Below are 26,864 nucleotides of genomic sequence, written 5' to 3' on the forward strand. Positions count from 1 at the left end.
AATGGCCAAAAATAAAGCCATGAGAACCTTGCCATTAGAATGTGGTATCCACGTATGTAGGTTACTAGGTAGGCTAAGGTAGCCCAGTCTGTTTATATTTTCGCACCAGTTATTCGAATTCGCCAGCTATAGATTATGGTACAGTACTGTACAAGTGGAAAGTATTAAATAACAAATCAACAACTAAAAAAATATCTCGGTTTCAACTGCCCCAAGTGCGAAATCGCATGCATACTTCTATAATTATCCTCATAACGTCTTCATCACAAAAGTAATTAATATTCTGAACACAAGCTTAAACGAGGAACTGAATCATAATACTGCAACTATGGCACACCAGTACAATAAAACAAGGATCAGGAAGCACGCAAATTGCCCCGGAACTTAACAAATTAGCCAACACCACCATATCTACTCCACACAATATTATAGGCTCAAGGCAAGCACCAGATAAATACACATTTAATCACTTCTTTTTCTTCTTAGCTTTAGCCGCTATTTTCTCAAGAAAGGTATTGCCTTCCGGACTAAAGATTTTTGGATTTGTCTTGTTGGGCTTCCTGTGGAATAATTTAGAACGATATTTATCGTCTCGAATTTTAGTCTGAAGTTCGAAACTAAGCAGTTCTAAAACTCTTTTAAATAGTCAACACAAAAATTTTTATAACCATGCCATTCAAAAGGACCAAAATGACCTACCCAAAACTGGAGATAAACTGGTCGACAGCGTCACGCGACATCTGCACAGCAGACTGTGGCTCCCATGTGCTTTCTTCCAGTGGATAGCCTATCCATTTGATTAAGTAAGAGATCTTGCCCATTTCTAATTCAGCTGCAATCACTCTCTCCACCTCGTAGAATTCCTCGGTGGCGGTTTCCAAAACCGCCTTCGGACGGGATGTCTCGGGGACTTTTTGGGCGCGAGGTAGTGTCACCGTTCCTCGTCCATTGCGAGTGATGACTTCCCATTCGGCCGTATCGGTGCAGTTGGTCAGGCCTTCCTGGCAGCGTATTTGTTCCTTAGTTAGAGACGGGTATAGTCTTTCTCTCAGCGCCAAATCATCTTGCACTGTCCTAAAAATTAAAATAAAAGCTCAGTATAATTAAATAAGCCAAAAACGTCTAAGCAAATTCCAGGATTAATTACAACAAAGACAAATATACGCTCTTCTTCTTTCCTATATACCTCACCATTAGGAGTGTAATGTTTTGCTAATATTCTCGGCAACCTACATTCGTTAATCTTTAACATAATTACTTATTCTCAAATAAATGCATCCTAATTGCAGTGCTTACTGGTTACTGCTACAATACCAGTCTGAACACTGAACAGTGTAAAAAAAATGTACATTTCGCGCTGCCTTTCTTTTGAGGAAAACTGAATATCAGTTCGATATTGCTTTATTCAGAAATACTTATTCCGAGCTATGGTATCTTACCACTTCTTTCCAGGTTTAGGGAGTTTACCAATTTTTTGGCAGTTCTCCAGGTAAACACTATATTCACGTCGAATATTCGCAGGAATTTGGCAGACTTTCAGATATTCCAAGCAAGTGCGCTCCGAATCTAATTTACAATGCAGAAATAAGTGACCCTAAAATAAAACCAAAAAGCAATATCACTGGTAAAATTACATGAATGATTTTCTTAACGTGAGCAGTGAGAATAAAAATACAATTTTAAATAAACTGATGTGCTGTGCTCAGTGCTTACTCCGTGCCATTTGTGATTCACGATTTCCAAAGGACGGGCACGTTCTCGGCGATGATGATTGATGCTTTCCTGAGCGCGACGAGATACTTTGCACATGCAATTGGAATCACAGACAAATATCTCCTGTTAAAGTAATATCGAAAACTGTAGCAGAATCAGCCAATCCGAACTAAATAAACTGCGAAGAAAGCGAATGCAACTGTTTAACAATAACTGTTTCTTACTTCGTTCAGAGTTTCAATGGCTGCTGCAACCGTCCTGAGCGGCCCATGCGTGCACACTTTGGAAATGAGATCGGCTGGTTCACTGGATAATGCATGAGCATCACCTGAATCACGAAATACGTTCGCTGAGGTAGCAAGCGGTTTTGCTGTTGCTGCAGCTGTTGTAACTGGGGTGGTTTCTTCGAGCAGCTGTATATCATCGTCGGGCGTTCCACCTCCTGTTTCCATTTCATCTTCGGATATCAGAATAACATCATCATCCTCTTCGACATTTTTAGGAAAATGTAGTTTCTCCACAGGATCCATTTCTAAACAGGCGGCGCTTCCCTGTTTTAATGCATATCGCCAATCCAGTTGATTACGAAGTGCGCCAAGCACCGAAGAACTCATCGTCGCTCGATTTCACACGGAGTAGGAGCACATATCGGATGTTTATCACTGGACCCTTCCAACTTCAAAAATCGAATGCAGTTTATTTCACCAACAAACCTGCATCTCATTGGTCCAGCTTCAGAATCTTGAGCTTTGCGCACGCGGAAAGTTCGGATTAGTATGTGACAGTTGGAATTAGAAGTAAGCCTTAAAATACATACGATAAAGTTAAAATCACATTAGGTAAACTATTAATATTGCCAATTGCCCATAAAACGATCACTGCAAACGGCGAACCAGTACTTTGTTAATTCGGAAAACTAGAAAGCTGCCAAACCTCCAAAAATTCTAGCGCGCCTTTTGACTTTGTTACTAGCATAATGCTTTTACTAGGTACTAGACCTAAACATCATCTGTCAAAGGCTCTTGCCGTGGTCGACGTCATCACCGAGTCGTTAGGATGCGTACGGAACGATGCGTACATATTTCGTACACCGGCACACGTAGTGGAACTTAGCGATTTTCTGAAACTTGAGTAATTCCAATCTAACTCACTACCACTTACAGCTGATTTGGAGATGGTCCGGCATAAAATCACTATTTCCCTGGGAAATAAATAATAATAAATAAATAAATAATAAAGTATTGGGTTCATGTACAGATAATAAGATACTGATGCAAGTGACAGCTTTTTCCGATTTTTAAAAAAACAAAACGTATTGAGTGTCCCTTTTTTCATTGCAAATATTTCTTGCATGGGTTGTCACAGCTAGTTATAAATAAAAAATTTGTCATTATGGAGTGTCTTATATGCACTGAACGAAATGGTGCCCCGAAAGTATTAGCAAGAAAAGCAATCTTTCAAGGCATATGAAATCATTTCATTCCGAAAAACCTGCAGCCTGTAGTAAGTAACGTAATAAATTTTAGCCAGCCAAAAATACATAAGCATCTTTTCTGTCAAGAAGATCACTATTAATAAATGTAATAAAGTGACCATATGCATCCTTATCCTTCAGCATGTTCCTGTCAAGAAGCCGAATGCGACACAAAATTTAATCGTCGGTCGGAGCTAATCGCCCATCTGAACGAAATGCATAATTTAAAGGAGTACACAATATCGCTTATTGAACTGAATAGTGATGCCGAATTCGACCTTTGGAAATCCCGTGTCGAAACCGAAACCTACGCGCAGTTCCGTAAATGGGGTGGCTTGTATGTGACAAGCGCTGGGATAAAGCAGGAGCAGTATGTCTGCCACAGAACATCCCGAGTTCCGGAATCAAAGTTGCAAAACAGCGCCGGCGCAGATTCCTTGCATTGTACTGCTTTCATTAAGGTTAGATATCGTTCTGATTTGGTACTATCATTTTGTGTTCTCGATCAGTGATTCATACCATAATTTAAGCATTTGCAGTCCAGCTTGCCAAAATGCGTGACCTCATAGGTCACCTCGTTGTAGTTCTTCGTACAGACGGCAGTACAGCTACTAGTGCTGTGTTTCGTACCACTTCCCTGCACCGCCAAATTCGGGCAGCTGTGTAAATGAATTATAAAAGTACTGCAATGCATCTTTACGCTTTCTTTGTTTTTTTATCGTATTGCAGGTATACGTGGATGCTTCCTAAGCGCCAATATAGCGCTTAATAAGTGCATAGTTGTACAGCTTTACGGAAGAATGAAGCACCCGGCTGATACCGGATGGCTGAACAAAATGTCGGTCTGACTTAATAGAGTGCACTGCGGCCTTCCGGTGCTTGATTGATGCTTTTTTAGTTTTGTTCGAAAGAACACTGTTTATTCCATGGAAAAGCATTATTCAAAACTTTGCCTTTTTATGTAATCTTTGGAAAAAATGGGTGGATTTGAAAGATGTCCTAGAATAAAAAAATCGAACCTTTTCATTTTTAATTACAAATTGTCGTTTAATTCAGCAAAGTACACCCCGCTCACGCCAAGTTGGCGGCGTCCATTTAAAAAATTCCCATGAACCACTAGACAATATATTTAACTTTTTTTAACTTCTATATGATTACTGAATCTATTTAACAGCATCTACAACTGGGGTTTCTATGATTTGAGTTTGTAACAAATTACAGGAATATTAAAACTAGAGCCGACCACTTCCAAAATGCGCTGCAGTCCAGCTATTGCGGTTTCGTCCCTCCCACGTAAAATGTCGTTTGAATTCCCGTTTATCACGATCTAAGTTATTGCGCTTATAGAAACAGGTTTGAGCCACATTATAATGTGGCTCAAACCTGTTTCTATAAGCGCATTAACTTAGATCGTAGCGATCGTAAATATTAAATTTAATATGCTGGCAACTGGTGCCGGACAATCTGAAAAACGTGCCCAAAAATGGCGCAGCGAAGCATGACGTAGCAATGTAACGTCCTAAATACTCTGGGATGATTTTAGGTAATGACCAGTAGTGATAGTGCGAAATTCAAGGTGGAGTACTGCATAGCGCATTATGACCATGATCCGCTGGACGACATTCACCTTCAGAGCATCTCCGGAGAGGTAAAAGCGGATATCGTTGATCGTTTGGAAAAAGGCGTTCCACACCGCAGAATCCGGCTCGACATTAGACAGGAAGCATACGGAAACTTCCGTTTAAGTAAGTTGAGATCGGGAAGAATAACCGCTGCTAGTTACCTAGCGGGCGCTCTCACAGTATATACCGTAGTCCGTAGTCGAAATCGGTGAGCCTCGTAGAGCACAATAAATTTCATTACATTATTGTTATTCATATGTATACTAAATTATTTGCGCCCATCCCCACCGTGCCAAGTGATCTTCAATAACGTTTGCTTCTAAACATGCAGTAGTTTAAATATTTTAATTTAAATTCAAATGCATAATTCAATTATGAATTTTTATATCATAATTACTACTTATGGAATCTTACTCAATTAACCTATTGTATTTCAACGAAAATACAGTTAAGTACCTAGAGCAAGTACCTACTGCGAAATATGCTGTACATACTAGAGTACATTGCAAGTACTATGTTACCAGCTAATGCTTCTTAGTGCAGTACGATGAACTTTTTTATATAACGCACAGTCTACTGCAAAAATAGAAACTGTATGACTGTATTTTGTATGTGACTGTGTATACGGAATGTACAGATGCCGAACTGCACAGTTGCCTATGGGATACACTGCGTAGCGCACTGTGTCGTGACCTATGAACTAAACTGCTGACTGAACTATGCGGCGGCATATGCCATCTGCATATAAAATTATAATAGTGCGTAGTTATAGTCATTTTTTTAACTGAGGTACTTATAGCCGCGTCTTAGCAATGAAAAATCTCGACACGAATTGCAAGAGTTTTGTGCGCGCTTAATGACTCCATTACCATGGCAAACCATTCCTGAGGCACGTCTTTGTAGCCATTAACGTAATCATGTGTTTGGGGGTTCACTCCTAACAACGTGTTATCTAAACCATCATCTTCGCATTCGCCCCCAGTGTTATCCGTAAAAGAACGATCTTCTTCGTTTCCTGTGGTCAGGTGGTCTACAATAAAAAACGGTGACCGCATAATTAGAGCTACCAGTTTACTTGCTGAAGTGCATGCACGATGCATGTGTATTACCAGAGTCCGGGGTCGTGACGTTAGCGCCTTCATTTGAGCGCCCGCTTTCAGTTTGCGAATGCATTGACAGAGCTGAGCTGCTGCGACTAACAGGATCACCTTCATATAATTGAACACAGTTTTGGTTTATGATAAGTAACATAATAGTCATTATTTCTATTCATTTTTTGTACAGCATCTTACCGCCAGAGAAACCAGCAGTTGGTACTTGGAGCGTCTCGCTGCTACCAGTACCGGTACCCTTGATGTTTCCGGTGTTTTCTGAAATTGTATATATACAGTACTATCAGAAGTTTGGTCCTAACAACGGCGTACTTGATTGATCTTTGAGAACTACCTGTTGCATTACCTTCTTGCAGAAGTAGATTCATGCGATGGTCCTCATTCACCTGCAGCTTCCCACGGCTTTGCGTCATGCGCATAGGTATCTGACAAGAGATTGTTTGCGGATTTTTTGGCATCGTGTAATAAGAAGAGACTTTCCAAAACGAAACTTCTAAAATAGACCGCGAGTTTCCAGTAGTAACCTAATGACTAATTGAAAAACAGTTTGTTGTAATTTTTTGAAGATCTTATCAGATAAATTACAGGTTATGTTGACTGGCATCGTCCTGGGTAAGCTCTGCTAGGTGGCAGTTTTCTGGATCAGCTACAACTGCTCTTGACATTTTGTAGACTTTGCACGCTATTTATGCTAATAATTATGTTTTTTTCTATTGTTTTCATAAAGGAAACCGCTATAGGCAACCCCTAAAGCCCCCGTCTATTACACGCACTTTTTTTCGCACCATCTATTATAGCCTTATGGTCGTTTTGAGCACCCATTTTGAATTTATAAGCTATCTTATGCGAACGTAACATTGTTACATAATTCATTGTTGCTTAATACAGCGGTTAAACTTATTATGGACAAAAAGTCAATGTACCTGTAAAAGTGTTACACACCCATATTAGAAATTTAGAACCGCACCGGTAATTTTGTGTTCCGTACCGACAAATATCGTATTTTTTCGGGTTCAAGCAGCCCTCCGGCGCTGGAGTCAGCGGAAGCCATATGATTTAGCATTTCCATTACTCGAGAATTTGGATGAAGGATGAGCACCACTTTTCCGAAGGATTCGAGAAAGCAATTTATGACATAGCAGGTCCCGACTTTCAAAACATTCATAATGCGACGGTCCGAGAATATCAAGAAGAGAGAAGCTCTTCAGCCTTTCCATAAATAAAGATTTTTAACGAATGTGTGCATCATAGAGAATACGAAAAGAAGGGCGTTATTCACAGGATATTTCACTCTATGGCCGACGAAATTTTGCCCAACACCGCTCTTGCTCTTGGAAGCCCCGCTGTTGTCGCGTGCCGACGGATGACCTCCTGGTCACAGTAGAAGGCGCGGTAATAATTCGCTCTAGGTTGCAAAGCGTGGTTATAACGACCTTCCTATTACTGTAAATTTGCAAAAACCAGAAATCTCAAATTTCAGATCAAATTTAGTGAAATCTTCAGGTGAAACCGAGGTACATCAAATTTCAGTGAAATCTTTTCATTACATGGTTTCAGTAAAACCCTGTAAGAAACTGCGGACTACGATATAAGCCTAAGTGCAAACTGTAAAGCGTACTGTGGGATAAACTTTGATGTCAACTGTGGGTTGGCTTAAGGGATAAACTGTGGGAAGTGTGGGTCATGCTGCATGTTAGGACTATTCTAAATTTACGAAACGAAACTTAACCGAAATCCGACTGTCTTCCACGTACTAATCTGCAAATTCTCAGAACGTTTGCACTACACAACATTTGTACGTAACGGTCACTCATTGACTTAGCGGGAGCTTTTTACTGGGACCTCTTTTTTGTGATAATTCGGTCACTCGTTTACCTAACGGGCCGTGTTAACTGGACAGTTGCGGTAATGATTTATTTGGTGCGCTGAACAATGGTTCGGTCCATCACTGACCTAACGGGTTTGTGCACTGGACAGTGGTGGTAGTTCGGTCACTCACTCATCTAACGGACTCTGGGGACTGGACAGTGATGCATTGATGGTATTGTAGTTCGGTCTAATCAATGGTAGAACAAACAATCACTGATCTACTAGACAGTCATTTACAGTACCTGTTACTCGCCCACTTGATTGGTAGTGGGTAGTAGTGGTAGTATATAGCAAGTACTCGACCGGCATTCAGGTATTGAGAAGCATATTATTTAATATTATAACCGAATATTTAACCGTCGACTGTCGTGTAGTCGTACCTACTTTCTTTATTAATTTTTATATTTATTGCATCTACTTAATACTTTGCCCTTGTGCCTTGCATGGCAATTAAAATTAAGAGCGCTTTCACTAACCAGGGTCCGGTCAGAGGTTAGTCTCTCAGAAAAATTTGATTTTTTGTCTGAAGGGAGAGTAGGCCTAGGGTATACTTTAAAAATATTTTCACCTGCAATTGTCCAGTGGGCGTGGTCAAGCGCGAATTTAACGATAAAAGGTACTGTATGTTAATATACGTAGGCAACGTAATGTAATTAACAATTCCCATAGTGAGATATTAGGTAGTACTAGTACTCTTCAAGTGTACTACGCAATTTCCAGCTGCTTATCACGGAAGCCCTACGGATTGGCCTTTCCGTCAACATTGCGAACTGTGAACTTTTTCTCTGTGGTGGTACTGAAGTACAGCGATTATGGGTCATCGAAAACTTCACTACTTTGTTTCCTGGAATTACAGTGCTAACAGCAGATAAGCTTTGTCTGCTCGGATCCCCTTTGTTACCACCAGCAGTCGTACCGATTGTTAACGAGAAAATCAGTCAGCTCGGGGTAATGTGCAGCCGTTTGCAGTTGATTCCTAAACATCAAGCGTTGTTTCTGCTGAAAAATTGCTTAGGAGTGCCAAAAATCGTGCATATCTTGCGCACCTTTCTCGCCTAGATGTTTCCGCAGGAACTGTACAGGCTCGACCAGGTGTTCCGCGATGCAGTGGAAATGATCACCAACGTGCGGATGGATCATCCTACGTGGCTCCAGGCATCTCTCCCCGTTCGCTTCGGCGGCTTGGGAGTCAGACGCACCGAGAAGCTAGCTCCCTCTGCCTACTTGGCATCGGCTTCCTCGTTGTTTCCGCTGACTTCAAGGCTGCGCCCGACGCTAACGGCTACCGATTTGTCTGCCGCCACGCGCGCCTGGAAACTATTGACCGACACTGGTGAACTTCCGTCCGAAGCGTTATGACATGTTCAAAAAGCCTGGGACACACCCACAACGCTGAGCACTTATGCAAGGCTAACCGAATTGCGGGCCACAAAGGAGAAAATCGCTCATCTAAAGGCGGTATCTGTCCCCGAATCTGGTGTATGGATTCATGCGTTACCCGCAGCATGTCTCGGAAATTTGCTGGAAAACAACACTTTTCGCATAAGCGTAGCGCTACGCTTGGGAGCTCCAATCGTCACCCCTCACGTGTGTGTTTGTGGTGGACTAGTGGATGATCTGGGGCGGCACGGGCTCCGTTGTAAACGGTCAGCCGGCAGATTGCCAAGACATGATGGCCTCAGCGGAGAGTTCACCCGCGGCCTGAAAACCGCAGGTTTCCCAGCCAGAATGGAACCAAAAGGTCTCTCTGTGAAAGATCGCAAAGGCCGGACGTGATCACGCTCGTACCCTGGGAGCGCGGAAAGCCACTGGCTATCGATGTGACTTGCGTAGACACACTAGCGGTTTCGTATATTGATCGGACCCTGGTGAACTTCGGGGCTGCGGCCGAGCACGCGGAGCGAGGAAAGCTGACAAAACACGGCTGGCTGCAACCAAGGTACAATTTCATGGCAGCAGCATTTGAAATCTACGGACCCTGGGGAAATGGAACTAAAACGCTCGTCCAGAAGATAGGAAACGGAATTGCAACTGCTACCGGCCAAAAACGCGCAAAAGAGTTTTTTAGGCAGCGGCTATCTATTCAAATGCAACGGGGAAACGCGATATGCGTGATGGGTACAATCCCCGAACAGGATAGCATCGAAGAAGTGTTTTTATTATAGATTATATTCTGCTTTGGTACTCAGTTTTGTACTAGCATTGTGATACTTATTAAAGGTCCTAACCCCAGTACTGTTCACACTTTATACTGTAAATTTTGTTCTTCGAGCAATGAGTTGCAGGTTATCACTGTAGTCTGATGTCTTGTTCCTTCATTTGATTTCATTTTCTGCATTCCTGCTGTGACAATCTGAAATTTTTAAAGAATGCATCGCGTATTGTGTATTTTTAGCGCGGGCGTGGTTCAGCACACCCGATAAGTGGTGAGAATCTTTGAGAATATTTTATATTGTCAGAGCAGTGATTCAGAAAATAAAATAATACTGAAGGAACAAGAGTGTACTTGAAGAAATAACCTGTAACACAATGCTAAAAAAAAACGTTTATCACTGTATCGTGTAAACAGTAAGAATAAGGCATTGCCGTACCATTACGATGCATACAATACTTTAGACCATAAAATACATGCTTATCCACCCCCATTGGACCACTGCCGCTGCAAATATTTTAAGTGTAATATAGACCTACAATTCCTTCAGACAAAACACCAAATTTTTCTGAGAGGCGAACCCCTGGTAAGTTAAAATTATTTAATTCGATTTCACAGCATAGTACTAATTTACAGTTTTCCCATAAATAGTAAAAGTTAGCCAATTAGGGATTGTAGTTATCACTATTCTGTATTCACACTCAGTTTCACAGTCACATGTATTATGGATATTCTACTGTGGAATCTACAGTACTGTGTGGTTTACTATAGAAATAACTGTGGAGTAAACTATGCAGTTAACTGCGGGGTCAACTGTGTCGTTCACTATGGCATAAGATGTGCGGAAGTAGCGGAACGCTCATGTAAAATGCAACAATTGTCCTCTGTTAAAGATGTAGCATTTGGAATATACCCTAATGATTGCAATAAAACGCAATATGAGAACTGCGTCTTCAACGTTCCCAAATTAATAAGAAATAGGCTGGTTTTATATTACAAAGTAGTTAAAAGTACTGTACTTTGAGCTTTCTAAATCTATGATGAGCTGACAGAATGGGTTGTGCTTTTGCTCGGTTTAATAGCCTGACTATATTATTTTGCTTGCTAAGAGTGAAGAAAATGATGCGGTTTTTTACTGATTTACAATGACGGTTTAGTGAAAATGTAAGCAAATACCATCTTTGAAATTAAACCAATTATTAATATCAAAAGCTGTATATAAATGTGCAAGAAAGTATATCATTGCGAGTTCAGGTCTGTTGCCAATAATATGATATTGGCAACATCAGTTCCATTTACAAAAGGTTTGCGAAAGAAATGGACTGGAATTACTCAGCTTTCAGAAAATTGACAAGTCAACAGTACGTGTACGAAACAGTCGTGAGTCGATTTGTAAATTTCCGTGCGCGCAGCCTCGACTTGCTGCTGACGTCAGCTACAAGCAGGAGCCTTTTACATATGATGTTTAGGTGTAAATTTACTAGCATGCTTTTGCTAAGTAAAAGCATTATGTTACTACGTACTAGTATTCGCCTGCCTGGATTCCCTTACATTTACATATCTGTCGACTGTCGAGCCGAGCAGTGTTGCACAGTTTTTACCCTCCTTTACCCGCCTTTTAATTTTCCAAGCACTTTTCTGTCTTTGTCCTTTTCATTAATTTTATGTTCTGTGTTGCTATTACTGTATTGCACTACTATGTACGTTATTAATGGTAAATTGTTAATGAAAAACTGTTGATTACAGACTTACAGTAAATTAATCGCTACTCCGTTTCCGCCGTCTGTTTCGTATGTTGGATATTACTAACTTGGATGTCTGGGATGCTGCAGTGAGCAGTCTGCAGATTGCAGGACATTTTGCAGTAGTCCCCTTGTCGACACTTGATTTGAGCTTCGTGACGCCAGTTACCCAGTACTTGTACATGTATGTAGATTGTAGAGTTGTATTACCGTACGTTTTACTTTTTCCCTTCTGTTTACATGTTGCTTCTAATATCGCTAATTTTGCATAAAATTGTTAGCTATTTTCTGGAAGGGTTGGTTCTGACTTGCCTGGCGCTGCCTGCTATTCATTTGACCGATTTCGGATGTTGAGTGTTGACTGTGAAGGAGTTTTGCATTAAGACAGTCAAGCATATTCTGTAGTCACCATGTCTGTTGGCGGTCAAGATGCAGTTTCGCTGTCTGTGGAGTCCAGCGAAGAGTGCGCACAGCACAAGGGGAAACATTCCGGATCACGTTTGCAGACCAAATTATATGAATGCGCAGTGGGGCAGTTGACCATCTACATCCAATTGGTGAAGTTAAAGCAGTCCTGCTTTCTCTGGATCGGCGACCAGCGAAAATGCTTGGACAATCTGACGGTAGCGTTGCCGAACCCTTTCGAAGCACCGCCACTAGCCAGCAGCATTCTCGACCGACGTCCCGCGGATTCCATTGGAATGAACGATGAGAGCCGGAGGCTGGCCATGAAATTGTCAAAGAAACTGGGAGCCCAAGTGTTTGTGTCATACACCGTGGATAGTCCGCCGGAGGTGGATGTGATCAGTGTAGTGGAAAAGTTCCTCTTCGATGCTCTGCGCTCGGGCGACACTTTCACTCTGTGATGGATATGCTGGAGAAAAAGATTTGTTTAATGGAAAGCGGTCCTGAAGCGTGTTGTTTCGGACGATGGTGCGCCGTTTTCTGAAGTAAGATTTCTCCGCGTCGGCTTGACCGTATTTCGTTATACTGGTTTACACTTTTCTTAATTTCTTCATTGTTTGTTCTTGCTGATATATCCATCAAATAGCAATTATGTAAATATACACGATAAAACTGAAAAACAGTGTGCCTCGATTTGTTGCGGTTCAATTTTCTACTGAAGAGTGTCATTAATATTTGTTACTAGTACATATTGCGCCACTTCGGCTCGCATTTTTTGGTAATTTTTCGATCGGTACGAGGTACCAATTTTTGACTTATGTTTTAAGGTGATACATAGCTTTATCATCTTCCCGTTCCATGTATGCAAAGAAAACACTATATCCAGAATCAGTTCACGAGGGGAAAAAACTTAGTATTAAAACTGCAGTTTTTATGCTGGTACAGAAAGCTTTCGAGGTTTTTTATGAATTTTTATTTAGCCTAAATTTTCCCTGGACAAAAATCCTAGGTACGCAGATGTCTTCTTTCTTATTTGAGGTCTCGCGGAATACGTAATCGCATGATATGGCTTCAAATCCAGCTTCTTCAAATAACCTTCGCGTTTCTTCTGCAACAACAACAGCATCAGTTCAAAGTGTTATGACACAGCATAATTTTATTTAAAATTAATTAATTTCTCGGTTACTCTCACCGAGGGAAAAGAAATAGCTGTATGTTCCGTCGTGACGAAAATAAAACCGGTCGTTCAGTTTCTGGCCAGGAGCAAAACGAATCATAGCGTGATCATAAATCCCGTAATCACGGAATAAAATGACACCGCCGGATCGTAGGACCTATAATCCGTCGCATGAATATTCTTTTAGGTAGCTCAGGAAGCACAACCAACAAGCTACTGAACTTATCGACAACAAATCTGATAATGATATGGGCTACACAGATCGATACGAATGAAAAAACTGGGGAAAATTTAATTACTGACAAGTGACAACTTCAGTCCATCTTGAGTTTTTTACGATAGCGTAAATTTGTTTGGAACGGCGCTGGCCGCTATTTCGTACCCTTCGAACTATACTGAGAGCTTGCGCCATCTTCTGTGGATTTATGGCCGACAGAACAAAAACCATTGTAACAATATCAACCGGTTCGGGGATTTCCGCCCTGAGATCATCTTGAACAATGTCCGCTACGAACGCATGGATGCGTCCTAGCTGATAATTGTCATTTTTCTACAAATACACAAACCAAACAAAAACCGAAATAATCTTCGCCAGCTTTAATCGGTAGATATTCTCTGTACTTACACGTAATACATCAATAGCATTCGCAGAGAAATCACACGCATACGCAAACACCGAAGGATTCGCTTCAATCAGCGGCAACACGAGATCCCCGACACCGCAGCCCACCTCCAAGACACGAACACCAGTCTGGCTCAGATTGGCCAACTCTTCGAACTCACGCGTGGTCCAATGACGGTTCTTGAAAAATTTATCACCATTCCGTTTGTAGAATTTATCCCAGTTTTTCCGTGAATCATTCTCCAACTGGGTGCGCTTGAAGGCGGTTACGGGTCGGGAATCGTGTTTGGCCAACTGAAGGAAATCTTCGGGCGACAAATCACGCGGTAGAGCTAAGATACAAACATTGGACTTCAACTAGGAGACAGTTTCACGGTATAGAACATCAAACGTTCAGGATTTCCACTTCAGACTTTGAAACCCTGCGAGCGCATACATTCTTTGTGGGCTTCAATCAGGTGCTGACAGTTCTCCTCGCCGTTCTCCACGATGCACGCATCGCGAACCTTCTTGGTTTCGGGGCACGCACAGCATGCTTTACATGCTGGCTTCTTCTCTTCGGTGGTGGTGCTGGTCTGGGCGGTATCACCACTCGGGCCTGCTGATATCGCTTTGGTCTCCGAACTAGGCATTCTGCAATCAGGCATAATGTATACAGAACTTTGTTCTGTGGCATCTCGGATCAAATATCAAATTCACACACGAAACAGACGCTAATTGCTCACAGCGACATACTGTTGTACCTTGTTTGTAGCAGACTAGCACCCGATCTGCGAAATGAATCCAGATAAACAACCGTAAAAATAAATTATTTACTGTAATATACGGCGCGAATCTTTCTACTTCGTATTTCGTGAAATTCGAAACTTTTAAATGTCTTTGAGTAAAATCAGTTAAAAAAATTAGAGCTGGTTTACTTTGGGTTGATTTTAATTTTATGAATGGGAAAATTTTCAGCTTTTCAGTGACTGTCGAGTGTCGGGCTGATGAAATGAATTTTGATCTGCTGATGCAGTATGGATGGCCGCCATGGCGAGGCGAACGGAACATGAACGTCCGCCTTCCTCAAACCCGTATGTTATTGTTGTCCTATGTGAACAAAGCGGCAGAAAAATTACTTATTTGTGGTGTATACGCATGTTTTATGTTGTAATAATAATTTAGCAATGCGAATATCACCAATGCCCGAAAGTTTTAGGAAGAGCGAATTATTCATGTTTTTCGCTTGAAGGTAGTCCCAAGTTAGGCCTGGTGCCACATACAAAGTATTTACTAGTACTGTACTTAAATTTAAATCTGCTTTAAAGTAAATGGCCGTTCGAACTTTTCGGCCCGGACGTTTAAAGGGGCACTTTTAGTTGAGGTGTATCATCCGTGCGTGTATGCAGTCATTGCCCCGAAATTTTTCTGATTTTTTAATACTGACAATCAGTTGGAAATGCAGTTTTAGCTAGTACTTATTGCATTTTATCTAAGAAAACGTCGACGACTCAACAGCGTAAACTGGAACTGCAGTACCGACATCATGCATGCGACCGCAGTCGTAATACCTCGTATTATCATGGTTGATCGTTAAATTCGCTGTGCAGGATTGCCGCATTGTTATTTTATTTCTAATGTCTCAAAATTCTTGATGGGTTTTTTACGATAAAATTTTTGTGTCAAAGTACGTAGTTTGTTTTCATCAGATTCGCTTGCGCTTTGAGTTCAAATTTTTCTAATGAGAAACTGCTTTGGAAGTGCTTGTGCCTTTACCGCTTTACGAAAATGAGTATTCAGTCCATTGAAGAGTGTAGGTCGCTTTAACAATTGTGAATGTCGGCATACATTTATCTACACATATCTATATGTTTTCTTTATTATTAAGTTCGAGTTTACGTCATTCTGCCATAGGTCGAATACATAAAATTGCCTGTGTTAATTACTAGATTATGGTCCCATACATATTCACACGATCTTTGTGTTTTGCTTAATGAAATAATAAAGAAGACAACAGTTTTTAATTTCGTAGATCACCGGAGAAATGCGATCTTCTCATCTTTCACGGTCTTAGCGACATTCGTGCGCAGCGGACGGATGAGCTGATTATATGTCATCGATCGGACTGTAACTTTCCACAAAAATTCCGGTTTTGATGTAAGGTATTACGTATAACTTTATGCATCTACCGTACATACACACTGGCTTCAAAGTAATTTTCCAAACGCACGGCATTCACAGAACTCTGCGCATTTACGGTATCGGATGGTTTGGCCAGCTGCTCAGGTGTTAAACACGAAAAATGATGCTGCTCCACAGGAGCGGATCACGTAAACGTGAGTACTACGCTGGGTGTATCGATTAATTAGAAACCTACACATTTCCGCTTTTAGGGAGCAATGCGCGGCTGAGTTTATTAGGTGTGTGTGGTGTGTGAGTGTGTATGCGTGTGTGTGAAAAACGATCGGCACAGCTGAGATGCACACACAGAATGCTATCACGTAATCAATAAACTACGAAAATCGGTACTTCATTCAGATCTCTTTCTCTAAACACGTAATATACCATACGGTATGTGAATTGTATGGCCATAGTAACAGTATACAAGAGCTACCCATGAATGACCTTTCGTTCAGGTCTTCCGGGCATCTCTACCTGTGACTTGTTGAGGAGGGTAATCTGATCAGAGGGATAACGAGCTCAAAATATTGAACCCAACACAATATGTCGTAAAGCTGTTCCACAAGATATATGTCACGAAAACGCCCGACTGCGACGATGTTGCATCTTCGTATTCTGGTTTGTGGTAATAAACCATAATATATACTAATTATTAATTGTTGAAATCATGGAAACATGGAAAATTTCGAGAAATTTTGACCGATAGGCTGCGGTTATCTAAAGCGCGACCGGTAAAGTGTTAAGTGCCGGCTGAAATCATTTAGGCAGAAAGTTTTTTATGAGGAAATGAGCGTACGAGCCGTCGAAGAAGTTATAAGTTGTCTGCGTATTCCTTGATTGGTTAATGACGGCGATGGATAAATTTGCGTGATGTCGTCTTAATTGCAGGCAAGTCACTGTTAAGAAATTGCTCATCAGTTAGCTGCTACATGGTTTTGTTGTGTTAACAATACCGCGAAACCGGTTACTCTGTAGTAATTAATAAAATATAATAATTGTAAACTTGACGTTATTGAAAGTCCCGCGGGTATTTGTAAAGCGAAATCGGTGGACCTGGGCAGTGGAAGAGGCTTTGTGTTACGGTGATCAGCATAATAATTAAGTGCTTTTGGCTTATAAATTCAATAACGCCAACTGCGCGCAGGTTGGCGATGCGTGCGCAATTCCGCGTCAGCTTAAATCATTAATCAATTTTTTATCCCCGCATTGTACTGCTTATTATAAAATAATTCCTACATTTGGTAAACATGAGGTTTCTTATAAAATATTGCTCATTTATTTTCTAGGGAAAATTAGCCGCACATCCGCGGCCGGTAGTTCTTTGTGAGGAATTTGCCGGTAATGTCACGAGAAGGGATCGGTCACACACAGAGCACAGCGAGAGAGAGAGAAGGCCATGCGCGTAATATTGGAGAAATCGGGTTGAATATCCGAATAGAATTTGCGCCCATATGTTCTACAAACACATCCCGCTTCCTTGAATCCCTGATCAGGCAGCGGGCAACCCGGCACCAATGTATGTACAAGTAGCATCCTACATAAGCATACACACATAAACGTACACACACACATTATACGGTACGGAGGAAATTGCGCAAGCCGTAATACTACTGGCGAATTGTGGGAAGACCAATCAGCAGGGCTTTGGCGCTATCGTAGCTTGATGCGCGAAAGAATGGGATAAATAGGAGTCTAATATATATATCGGCATGGAGTGGTGCCAGTACATACCCGGTATACATTCACTGTACATTCCTGCATTTGCCGCCCATTTTCTATTGGGAATCGCAAGGGAACCTGGCTGCAATATATGCTAACGGGATTCCTGCGCTTGCATATATTGTGCTTAGTAGTTTGGGCTGTACCCCCTGTTTATTTATGTGTGTGGCACACTCGCACACATATACACACGCAGCGCTCGTCATGTGAGAAAACCAAGCGGGAAAAATCACTGACTGGGCTCTGTGTGTGCGCGCGCAGCGTGGACGGAAAGAGGAACGACGACGGGAAACAACACGGGAGAGAGAGACGAGTGACAGAGAAGAAGTGTGTGACGGTGTATATGTATGTGTGAAGGAGAGAATATCGGGAAACCTGGCCTATTACGTGGAGTCCTCGCTGATCAACGGTAAGCTGACGATTGTGCCGGGAAGTAGCACTTACTTTTGGGGGCGCTTGCGCAATACCCGTTCGGGTCACGTCGAGATATTTTGATATTGTGTCGGATTTACGTCTACCCATACATTATCATAATTTTATTATTGTTTCGGTAGTTTTTAAAAATGTTGAGTGTGGCATGAATAAGGTTGTGGAGTTGAGAAATTGTTCTCGTATATGTTTGCTGTTACGGTTAACTTTAGGATGAAGTGCCTGCTGCTGGTTAGCTCGATCTGTTACTCCGGCAGACCTTCCCGATTACAGGGTTTGCTAAAAATACTCGGGGAGTTTTTTGCTGGCTTAATCCTCTCTGTTTATGCAAATAATTAATTATATGTAAATCAAAATAATGTAATGAAAATGTTCATGATTTAGCATTGATTTTGTACCAGGTGTACTCGTGTACAAAGTTTTCAGGCTTTTTACGCTGGAACGAGAAAATCAAATTAAATTTACAATGCAGTATAAAATTAACAAATCATCGTTGGCAATAATGGATGCTGTTTTTAACAGTTGGTACGATTGTTTAAACATATTATTTTATCTGAATGGTCACACAAAAGGCATGAAATCCAGTCCGCAAATTTTTGGGTGCCTTTGTTTTTTAATGTTGTCCTGAAGCACTTGAACAAGAAATTAGGTTGAAAGATTGTGAGAAAGGATTTGCCAATTACACAGTACGTATAAGGAAAATCTTCCCATTAGCATGTGTGCCCTGCCGCAGTACAGCGTAGGCTGGGCACATGCGACTGAAATGGCTCGTATAGGCCTTTAATTTTATGCTATTTTCTTTTATTCACGGGACCATACATTTCCCAACAGCAAGGAGTGACCTCATTTTGCTGCGATGGGAAACGATGGTGCCGAGAATATGTAAGGCATGTGGTTGTAGAAGTGCTCCTGTTTCGGCAGCGATTTGCTCGTATGTGTTTTTACATAAACTGTTTCATCCTATCGATCCGGCGTTTACACTACGCGGCGCGGCTGCCCCGTACACACTGTCAAGACAATATTCTGCATACTAGTTAAATATGTAATATCCGAAACTTTATGCTCATGCACAAGTAAGAAATGTAAATTGATGGTTGGGATACTCTCTGGTGGACCCGGTTTTACTACACATGACACTATACAGTTTACCAACGGCGATCGAAAGTTGTGTGTGTAGTGTAATATTGTATATGCCATCGATTATCCCGGTATATGCGCATGAGTTAATCCGGGGCCCGTTTTACCCGTTTAGTCTTTTGTGTATGCGTAGTGCGCACGCCGGTGTCACGTACTCTGTGGCAGTTTAGGGAAAGAGGAAAAAAATTGAACAGTTTCTGGACACAAGAGGCTGCCCGACAACAGGTATAATAAAAACTGCCTAATCCATTTTAACCCGAGCAAAAAATAAACATGTAATAAAATGTTGCTCTCGATTAAATGATGCATTGCCCGGTGAATACTCATCATCGCAGGCCCGTGTATTACTATATGTATCATGCAACATTCCATCACATGTCTTGAATTCTAATCAATATTCATAGGATATTTGACGGCATGTGCAGTGTCCCCTAACTTTCATACATGGGGGATAGTCATTGGAATATTCGTCCAGATAATTATGGATGCAATGTTTGCTGTTTATATATATGCATGCAACGTGTAATAAGCTCGTGGCCTATGTAGACCAGCTAACTAACTGAACTGATTGGGTTATTAAAGCGGGATTATTGGCTGAGCATGAGATGATATTAAATTGTGCTAATTGCTTTTTTCATGTAATTACATGGTTAAGGATAAAATGTTCCGATCTTGTGGCGTTTTGTAGCGAATCGACTTTCTGCTTAATGCATTTCTTCAGTTTTCTTCGCCATCGTTTCGGTGGCTCTTTTAGGCGGTGATATATTAATTACTGCGGGGCTCAAGGGCACCTTTCTCTATAAATATCACTGATTTAGGATATGATCACGAGGTCATACTTAATATCGAAGGTCATGTGTACAACATCACAACAGCAAATAAAGTGGTCGGCATATATAGTTTTTAAGTATTTGGCACCCCAATTCAAAATTTTAATTGTTTAGATTTTTATGTTTTAAAAGAATCTAGTCCGTCTTATGATGAAGTTGGTTTACAGCAGAAATAGTAACCTTTCGTTTCTATAGATTTATGGCTAGAGTCTTTGCGTTAGTTAGCCGTAAGGACAGTGGCGGCTTTGAAAGTTTTTCGAAATGGTTTTTATCCTGTACGGTCGTGTGTACTAGGCGATGATTTTTGGGGCAAGCTGCTGCACCGCGATATGTATGAGCGGTTATTTGGTTTTTGTGATTATGTGGTGGTTGGGTGAGATCAACGCAAGGTTTGCGGGCTGCACGGATTGAGGACAAGACTTTGCTTTTAAAGTAATGCACATCAGCCATCATTTGAATCTGATCTTTTCCCATTTTCCTGCCCAATTTTAACATTATCGATCCGAGCGTGTACGTCGTCGTTGCGGGACCAGCACTGGGCGCATATACGGGCGCTGTATCCTTCTTAAGGATTTGGCTCGTAATGTCATTGCTGCCATAATCATAGTAAATCAAAGTCCCAACGACTGCTTAAAATGCATCATTATTCAAACTACTGGTCCATGATCATGAATGCTCATGCCGTTGCCTTCTTTGACAATCTGCTCTGCGTTGCGCCACTAGATATATAAAAGGGGAACGACGTTGTTGAGACTGCTGCTGATTCAAGGAGAGAAAAGAAAATGCTGGGAAATGAGATCACAACATGCTCCTAAAGGCACACATATACACATACTGCTTATACGAGTACACTGCCGTCTCCCGGTTGTGGTGGTGGTGCGCAGCAGTGTTTTTGTTCAGCTCCATAGCATCGTCCTCTATTTCCTGATTACGTCTCCAGCGTCATCATATATATGCCATTTCCAGATCTCATTTTATGCGCGCCCCCAGTTAATACTGGTTCGCGTCATAAATTTGTATAATGCTCCAGCGGATCCCCGGCGTCTGCAGAACGCACACTTGGGCAGTTTTTCGTGACAGTGGATAATGCTTTTGCCTTTGCTTGCCGCATTCAGGGAATGCATTATTTTCCTAACAGCCTGAAAGAAAACCTACAGAATCACAGTGAAAGCACGTCTTTTGTATTGAAACGCCTAAATACAGACTGAAACGAAGAATGTCACTGCGGTTATAAAAAATGTATGGCATCAGAATTTTTTCTTAAACCGTTCTCTATAATTATTATGGTGACCTTATTTACGTCGGGTTCGAAGGTTATGAAACGTGGGCGACCAAAAAATCTGATTTACATTGGTCAGTGGTATTCCGAGAATGTTATGGGATTAAATTAAGTACTTCGCGAAATTTGTGCGAAGAAAATAGTTTGGGTTATAAAGTAACACAGAATGTACAAGTACATCGGTATCAGTGTACGACTGTACGGTAGAGTCGAGATACTCTTTAATCTTTATTATTGCGGATTGATCTAGTGGGGAAACGGTATCTGGCAGTTTACCTTACTTTCTTATGTTTGATCCAGTTCACGTCATTCTTATTTAATTCTTTTACAGAAAGCTATGTAAAGATAAAGTAATCTGGGCGCATTAATCTCCTGTAGATGCCAGCAGCTGGCACCGGCATGCCTCCTTGGGACTATGCAAAGGGGGTAGCGATTTTATAGGGGATAAATTATGAATTCGGTATCAGCTGCAGAATGGATGGCCTGGTTTATATCGTAATTCCTTTACTCATTTCGCCCTGCTTGTGTCCACAATCACGGATTTTATCGATTTTTATCGCACATCTATCATGCGGTTCTTTTTCTGGACATGAATTACCCGAGCTGTTGTTTTGTACAGTAGCGGTACTTTCTGGCGCAGTTCAAAGATATCATACTGTGACCTTTCATGTTTAGCTGCCGTTGGTGATACTGCGTCGGTAAAGGTTTTGCGAATTTAAGTTTCGGCAAATATTGACGTGGCTTTACTTATCATGCATGGCCGCGAAATAATTAGCACAATGCGTTGGAAATGAGATAGTAAAGCAAACATATATGCATTTATAATCGTTGATATTTTAACGGTGATAATTTTTCTATCCTTGTACGTCAACCCAAAAACTATGAGTGACAGTTACAGTTTGACCTGGAATATGATCTGTCATTCGCACCGAGTATCCCTACCACGAACGCGTGAAACTGGATGCATGTAGATAAATTACTATTTCCGAATAAAAAAACTCTTAACACTGTTTGTTCAAATGTTGCATAAAAGCATTGACACTTTTCTTCTAACGTGTACAATCCTCGGAATGTGTTTAAGCCAGCCCGTGTGCCGGAACAAGAATTTTTGTTAAATATTGATCCGTTAAAGCAATCGGACTTTAAATGGATCACATAGGGCGAACAAAAGTTTCAATCTTTGACTCTGAGGTTTGGACGAAAGATTTCTTAATTGTAATCGATCCGTTGTTGGGTCGGCTTTCCGCCGGCGTGTGCGCTTCCCATCGTGATTTATATATGTTCCATTCTCCGGCCAAAGTATTTAGTGTAATGGGTCTGATTGAAACGGCGTCGCCAGTCGTGTGTTGATGAGGCGTAATAACATGATCGGTTTTTTGTGTTGATCGGCAGGTGCATGTGGATGGAGAAAGAAGCAGAAGAGTCGCTGAAGGAAGTCAAACACGTGAAGTATTCTGACCATCGCTCCCATGCGCAAACGATGGAAGCCCAACAATCCGGCAGTCCCGGTAAGGCTTACATTAGATTGTTATCGTAATTGCAATTAGGCACAAGATTTTCGAATGGAAAATCAATAACGCTATACTATGGCTGCGTCTTCGCACAGGCCAGGTGAGTATATAACGGCGATCACTTTTCGTGGAATCAAAAACACTTGCAACATTATACTGTACATTACAACCGCCAGTGCGGTTTCCGCGTGTATCTATTGTGTATCCTATGCTGGATTTTTAATGCGCGTACATTCGGGCATATACAGCAGACGAATCGGCATAATGGCTAAAATTTAATTAATTCAACACTTATGGACTCCATGCTTGAAAACTATAAATAATTATGAGTGAATAATTTAGTAATGCGCAGGCAGGCACCAAAATTGTAAACAGTACCTGGAAATTAACGTTATTATGAACAATATTTTTTTTCTTGGCCGAACTGCAAGAATATTTAGGTGTGAAAGCATATATATATATATATATATATACATGCGGGTTTTTTAATTTAGAAAGTGGTTCGCCCTCGCCAGTCTCCAGCACATCGACGGATACCGGCAAATTGCCCAGTGTACAGCAAATACTACCCAGCTTGCTGAATCTGCATAACTGGTCCCTGACGTCCGCCCTGGGTAATGCTGCACAGAACGCCAACCAAGCGCATGTAAGGTGGTCGGAATACCTAAGCGGTAATACATAAGGTTAAATAATCCGGTTTGTTGTATTGCAGTCAAATGTACTACCGCGCACCTCGGCAGCGGCTAATTTCCTGCTGGCTAATCAAGCCTTAGGACTCCAGCAGGCGCAGCAGTTTCTGCAGGCGTCGGCCAACACATCCCAGCCCATGTTGTCCATGCCGGGCTCCGGTATGGCCAACAACAACCAGCTGCTGACCTCGGCCTTAGCGGGACTACAGGCCGGCAACAATCCCCAAAATACACCGGCTGGGGTATGCTTTCTGATAATTTTTCTTTATTGCTTCCTAAATAATTAAAAGACATTAGTTACATATATCATTGGGACTTTGGGGGTAAAAAGTAATAAGTTTTCACCTTCATTTTTATACACTTCATGTACTTGTACTGCAAAACAGGCATAGAAAGTAAATGTAAAAAAATTTAAAATAGAGCACTTAAATAGAAGTTTGTTAATGATATGTTTCAAATTTGTCATTGTAGGTGTCATTAATGAATCAACTGCAAATTCATCAGCTCCTTAACAGCGGCCTATCCGGGAACCAGGTTTTGGCTGCCGCGTTAAATAATCAGCTGTTCGCCGCCGCCCAAAATCAGCTAGCACAGAGTGGAATGATGAATCAGTCGTCGGTTATTCGACGCGCTGGGAAATCTTCGGTGGGCAGTACCGGTGATGTAGGACAAAAAAGTATTGTTATGCCCCATATAATGAAGACGGAGGATACGGATGAGGAGGATGATGAGTCGGCCAATTCCGAAAACGGACTGGACGACAAGGAGGAGAGGGATCGTTTGGATCGTGGGCCTACTATTGCACAGTTGACCAATACGCCCGGTGTCATCCGGAGCACCAAAAGTATGCTCGCATTTGAAATAACGGAAGAAATGAAATGTCGCTTTAATTTCCGAAAGTATTTTACGCGTATATTTTGGGGATCAAGCACAATTCGTGAGAAATAAAGGAGGAATTGTACGAATATTTCGTTTCACTGATTTCGTGTACATATAAGTATGCAGATCTGTACATGATCGAATTTTTGTTGGACTATAATGGCAGACTTACCTTGTTTTCGCAAAAACGTTTTTCTCATATTATAAAATTGATTTGATGTTGGAAATTCTTTTTTTATGAATTATGTCAAGGTTTGAGCTTTTAGCAGACATTTTCTGATGTGGTTTGTTTTCCGTGGCAAAGAGAGAGTATTTTGTTTGGAGAGTATGAGCCGTTTATGGATCGTTTTTTTGTTGCAGGCTCTGGTTACGCACACTCTAATAAATCTTCCTTTAATCTGAATCCAAAAAAGTCGGTCTCGCCTCCGACATCCGCGTCTTCCCCCTCGAGCGCACCCACCTCAACCTCACCCGCTGCCAACAGTGCCCGCCATCATCGGCTGGAGAAGTCAGTTATTTGTACAGCTCGCTCGGCTACCAGCAATATTGTCGATGGGATAGATCTGGAGGAGATTCGTGAATTCGCTAAGCGTTTCAAAATGCGCCGGTTATCGTTGGGCTTGACGCAGACGCAAGTCGGCCAAGCTCTCAGCGCCACGGAGGGGCCTTCGTACAGTCAGAGCGCCATTTGCCGGTAAGGCTACTGAAATGGCGATGTCTTAAGAATACTTATGCTTTATAGAAAATCATTCGTAAAATGACATCTAATAAAAAATAAAAATGGGAACGAAATTTTACTCTGTATATTTAATTGCGTTTAAGAACAAAACCCAGTTCTGTTAGCGAGTTCCTGAAAGTTTCGGACATTCGTTATCCATTACCTGGGTAGAGTACTGTCAATGAAAAAGGGCTGAGGGATATATATTGCACTGATGCAATTCGGTATCCGCGATACCTTTTTAACAATTTCTGCATCCTGTTTGCTGAATGTTAATGCAAATAATATTCACCAGAAAATCTTTTTGTATTTCAGGTTTGAGAAACTGGATATTACACCACGTAGTGCGCAGAAAATCAAGCCGGTACTGGAACGATGGATGAAGGAAGCCGAGGAGCGATATGAGAATGGTGGGCAGAATCTGGCCGAATTTGTTGGATGTGAACCTAACAAAAAACGGAAAAGAAGAACGAGTTTTACTCCACAAGCGCTGGAAGTCCTTAATGCACATTTTGAAAAGAATACTCATCCTTCAGGTACATTACATTATATATATATGTCAAATATTGTACATTGTGGTATTTGTAATCGTAGAATAACAGAAAAAAACTGAAAAGAGCATGAAAATTATCAGCGACAAAGCGTGCTGCACAAGCATAATGCATAGTACGATTCTCGAATGCCATAAAAATAGTAAAATTAACAAGAGTAAAATAATCCACAAGCGTTTTGCCGAGAGTTGGGAAGAATGAATTTTCAGTTATAATTTTGCATTTATTATTGATTTTACGATGTGTTTATATGACTCCTTAATAGTGTTGATCATTTTGCGGTGGTTTAGGCGTATGTATGTACCATTTTGACCTTTTCATGTTTGCTAATTGCAGGTGCAGAAGTGACGTCATTAGCCGATGAGCTCAATTACGACCGCGAGGTGGTGCGCGTCTGGTTTTGCAACAAACGTCAGGCCTTGAAAAATACCATTAAGAAAATCAAAAACTCCACAAATTAATTCCGTACAACCGTTTCTTTTTTGTACACAAAAAACTATATTCCCTATTTGTTACTGCAGTTTAGAGGAAACAGATTTTTTGTTGGCTTTTATTTTTTGTGGTTGTTGTGGTTGACAAAACACAGAAATCTCTCCCAAATATAATCTTGTTCAGTGCTCTATCAGTATTGACTGACATACAAAGCGCAGTTCCGGTTATTTGTATTTTGGAGACATTATAAAAGACATTCCGCGGGAAACACACCGCGTAAGCCCATTCCCTGGCACATCCTCATTTCCGTTTTCAAGAAGACACACGGTGCGGCTGTTGTTGGATGGATGGCACACGCTGTACACACACTCATTTTGACCAAAGATTTTTGATTGTAGTCTTTATGATCTCACTGTTAATTAGATAAAATACACAAAAGCGTGGCGGTGGTGTGTTTATGTGTGTTTGACATTTTTTTGCATGTTGTTGTCTTTGATGATGTCAATTTGTGCTTTTTTCGTTCGATAATTGGAGAGGTGGTAATAAAGCCGGTTGGTTAAGTTTAAATTGATATCATTATCGTGTTAATCAATGTAGAAGAATAACTTTACAGGCAGCCAAGTATCATGTTTTGACTATGAG

The 26,864-nt window shown here is 41.2% G+C and overlaps 4 protein-coding genes across 6 annotated transcripts; 2 read left to right on the top strand and 2 right to left on the bottom strand.

Moving 5' to 3' along the window:
• Positions 1 to 44: 44 nt before the first annotated feature.
• LOC129581859 (uncharacterized) lies at positions 45 to 2,672 on the bottom strand. Its single transcript, XM_055473130.1, has 5 exons — positions 1,938 to 2,672; positions 1,714 to 1,836; positions 1,440 to 1,594; positions 700 to 1,074; positions 45 to 560 (listed from the first exon to the last, which is right to left on the bottom strand). Exons 1-5 carry the CDS (start codon positions 2,325 to 2,327, stop codon positions 467 to 469), a joined length of 1,137 nt encoding a protein of 378 aa, XP_055329105.1. The 5' UTR covers positions 2,328 to 2,672; the 3' UTR covers positions 45 to 466.
• Positions 2,673 to 11,574: 8,902 nt separating this feature from the next.
• On the top strand, positions 11,575 to 12,777 carry LOC129581667 (uncharacterized). The gene has a single exon (XM_055472873.1). The coding sequence runs from the start codon at positions 12,095 to 12,097 to the stop codon at positions 12,548 to 12,550; it is 456 nt and encodes a 151-aa protein (XP_055328848.1). The 5' UTR covers positions 11,575 to 12,094; the 3' UTR covers positions 12,551 to 12,777.
• A 143-nt stretch (positions 12,778 to 12,920) lies between these two features.
• On the bottom strand, positions 12,921 to 14,857 carry LOC129581666 (tRNA N(3)-methylcytidine methyltransferase METTL6-like). The gene is made up of 6 exons (XM_055472872.1): positions 14,632 to 14,857; positions 14,325 to 14,521; positions 13,892 to 14,220; positions 13,649 to 13,816; positions 13,282 to 13,423; positions 12,921 to 13,197 (listed from the first exon to the last, which is right to left on the bottom strand). The coding sequence occupies exons 2-6, from the start codon at positions 14,518 to 14,520 to the stop codon at positions 13,052 to 13,054; spliced, it is 981 nt and encodes a 326-aa protein (XP_055328847.1). The 5' UTR covers position 14,521; positions 14,632 to 14,857; the 3' UTR covers positions 12,921 to 13,051.
• LOC129581665 (POU domain, class 6, transcription factor 2-like) lies at positions 14,850 to 26,782 on the top strand. Of its 3 annotated transcripts, none has more exons than XM_055472870.1 (12): positions 14,850 to 14,961; positions 15,900 to 16,024; positions 16,109 to 16,203; positions 17,335 to 17,564; positions 17,899 to 18,176; positions 22,835 to 22,950; positions 23,448 to 23,599; positions 23,666 to 23,884; positions 24,114 to 24,486; positions 24,882 to 25,215; positions 25,555 to 25,775; positions 26,127 to 26,782. In XM_055472870.1, exons 5-12 carry the CDS (start codon positions 18,115 to 18,117, stop codon positions 26,249 to 26,251), a joined length of 1,602 nt encoding a protein of 533 aa, XP_055328845.1. In that variant the 5' UTR covers positions 14,850 to 14,961; positions 15,900 to 16,024; positions 16,109 to 16,203; positions 17,335 to 17,564; positions 17,899 to 18,114; the 3' UTR covers positions 26,252 to 26,782. The 3 variants fall into 3 exon arrangements, with proteins under 3 accessions (XP_055328845.1, XP_055328846.1, XP_055328843.1); XM_055472871.1 differs by having other exon boundaries at positions 18,029 to 18,176; XM_055472868.1 differs by lacking the exons at positions 14,850 to 14,961; positions 15,900 to 16,024; positions 16,109 to 16,203; positions 17,335 to 17,564 and having other exon boundaries at positions 17,638 to 18,176.
• The last annotated feature ends 82 nt before the right edge of the window (positions 26,783 to 26,864 follow it).

This window comes from Paramacrobiotus metropolitanus, unplaced genomic scaffold (genome assembly GCF_019649055.1).
Source record: "Paramacrobiotus metropolitanus isolate TYO unplaced genomic scaffold, Prichtersi_v1.0 Parri_scaffold0000006, whole genome shotgun sequence".
Taxonomy (NCBI): Eukaryota; Metazoa; Tardigrada; class Eutardigrada; order Parachela; family Macrobiotidae; genus Paramacrobiotus; species Paramacrobiotus metropolitanus.

Bases quoted from the DNA above. Each gene is read 5' to 3' on its own strand.
- LOC129581859 (XM_055473130.1), bottom strand. From the start codon at position 2,327: ATGAGTTCTTCGGTGCTTGGCGCACTTCGTAATCAACTGGATTGGCGA. The intron at 1,837-1,937 runs GTAAGAAACAGT...TTACTTTAACAG, and splicing joins CCATTGAAACTCTGAACGAA to GAGATATTTGTCTGTGATTC. The intron at 1,075-1,439 runs GTAAGATACCAT...TTTAATTTTTAG, and splicing joins CCTAAACCTGGAAAGAAGTG to GACAGTGCAAGATGATTTGG.
- LOC129581667 (XM_055472873.1), top strand. From the start codon at position 12,095: ATGTCTGTTGGCGGTCAAGATGCAGTTTCGCTGTCTGTGGAGTCCAGC.
- LOC129581666 (XM_055472872.1), bottom strand. From the start codon at position 14,520: ATGCCTAGTTCGGAGACCAAAGCGATATCAGCAGGCCCGAGTGGTGAT. The intron at 13,817-13,891 runs GTAAGTACAGAG...GTGTATTTGTAG, and splicing joins ATGCTATTGATGTATTACGT to AAAAATGACAATTATCAGCT. The intron at 13,198-13,281 runs GTGAGAGTAACC...TTGTTGTTGCAG, and splicing joins CAGCTATTTCTTTTCCCTCG to AAGAAACGCGAAGGTTATTT.
- LOC129581665 (XM_055472870.1), top strand. From the start codon at position 18,115: ATGTGTGAAGGAGAGAATATCGGGAAACCTGGCCTATTACGTGGAGTC. The intron at 22,951-23,447 runs GTAAGGCTTACA...TTTTTAATTTAG, and splicing joins CCAACAATCCGGCAGTCCCG to AAAGTGGTTCGCCCTCGCCA. The intron at 25,776-26,126 runs GTACATTACATT...TGCTAATTGCAG, and splicing joins AAAGAATACTCATCCTTCAG to GTGCAGAAGTGACGTCATTA.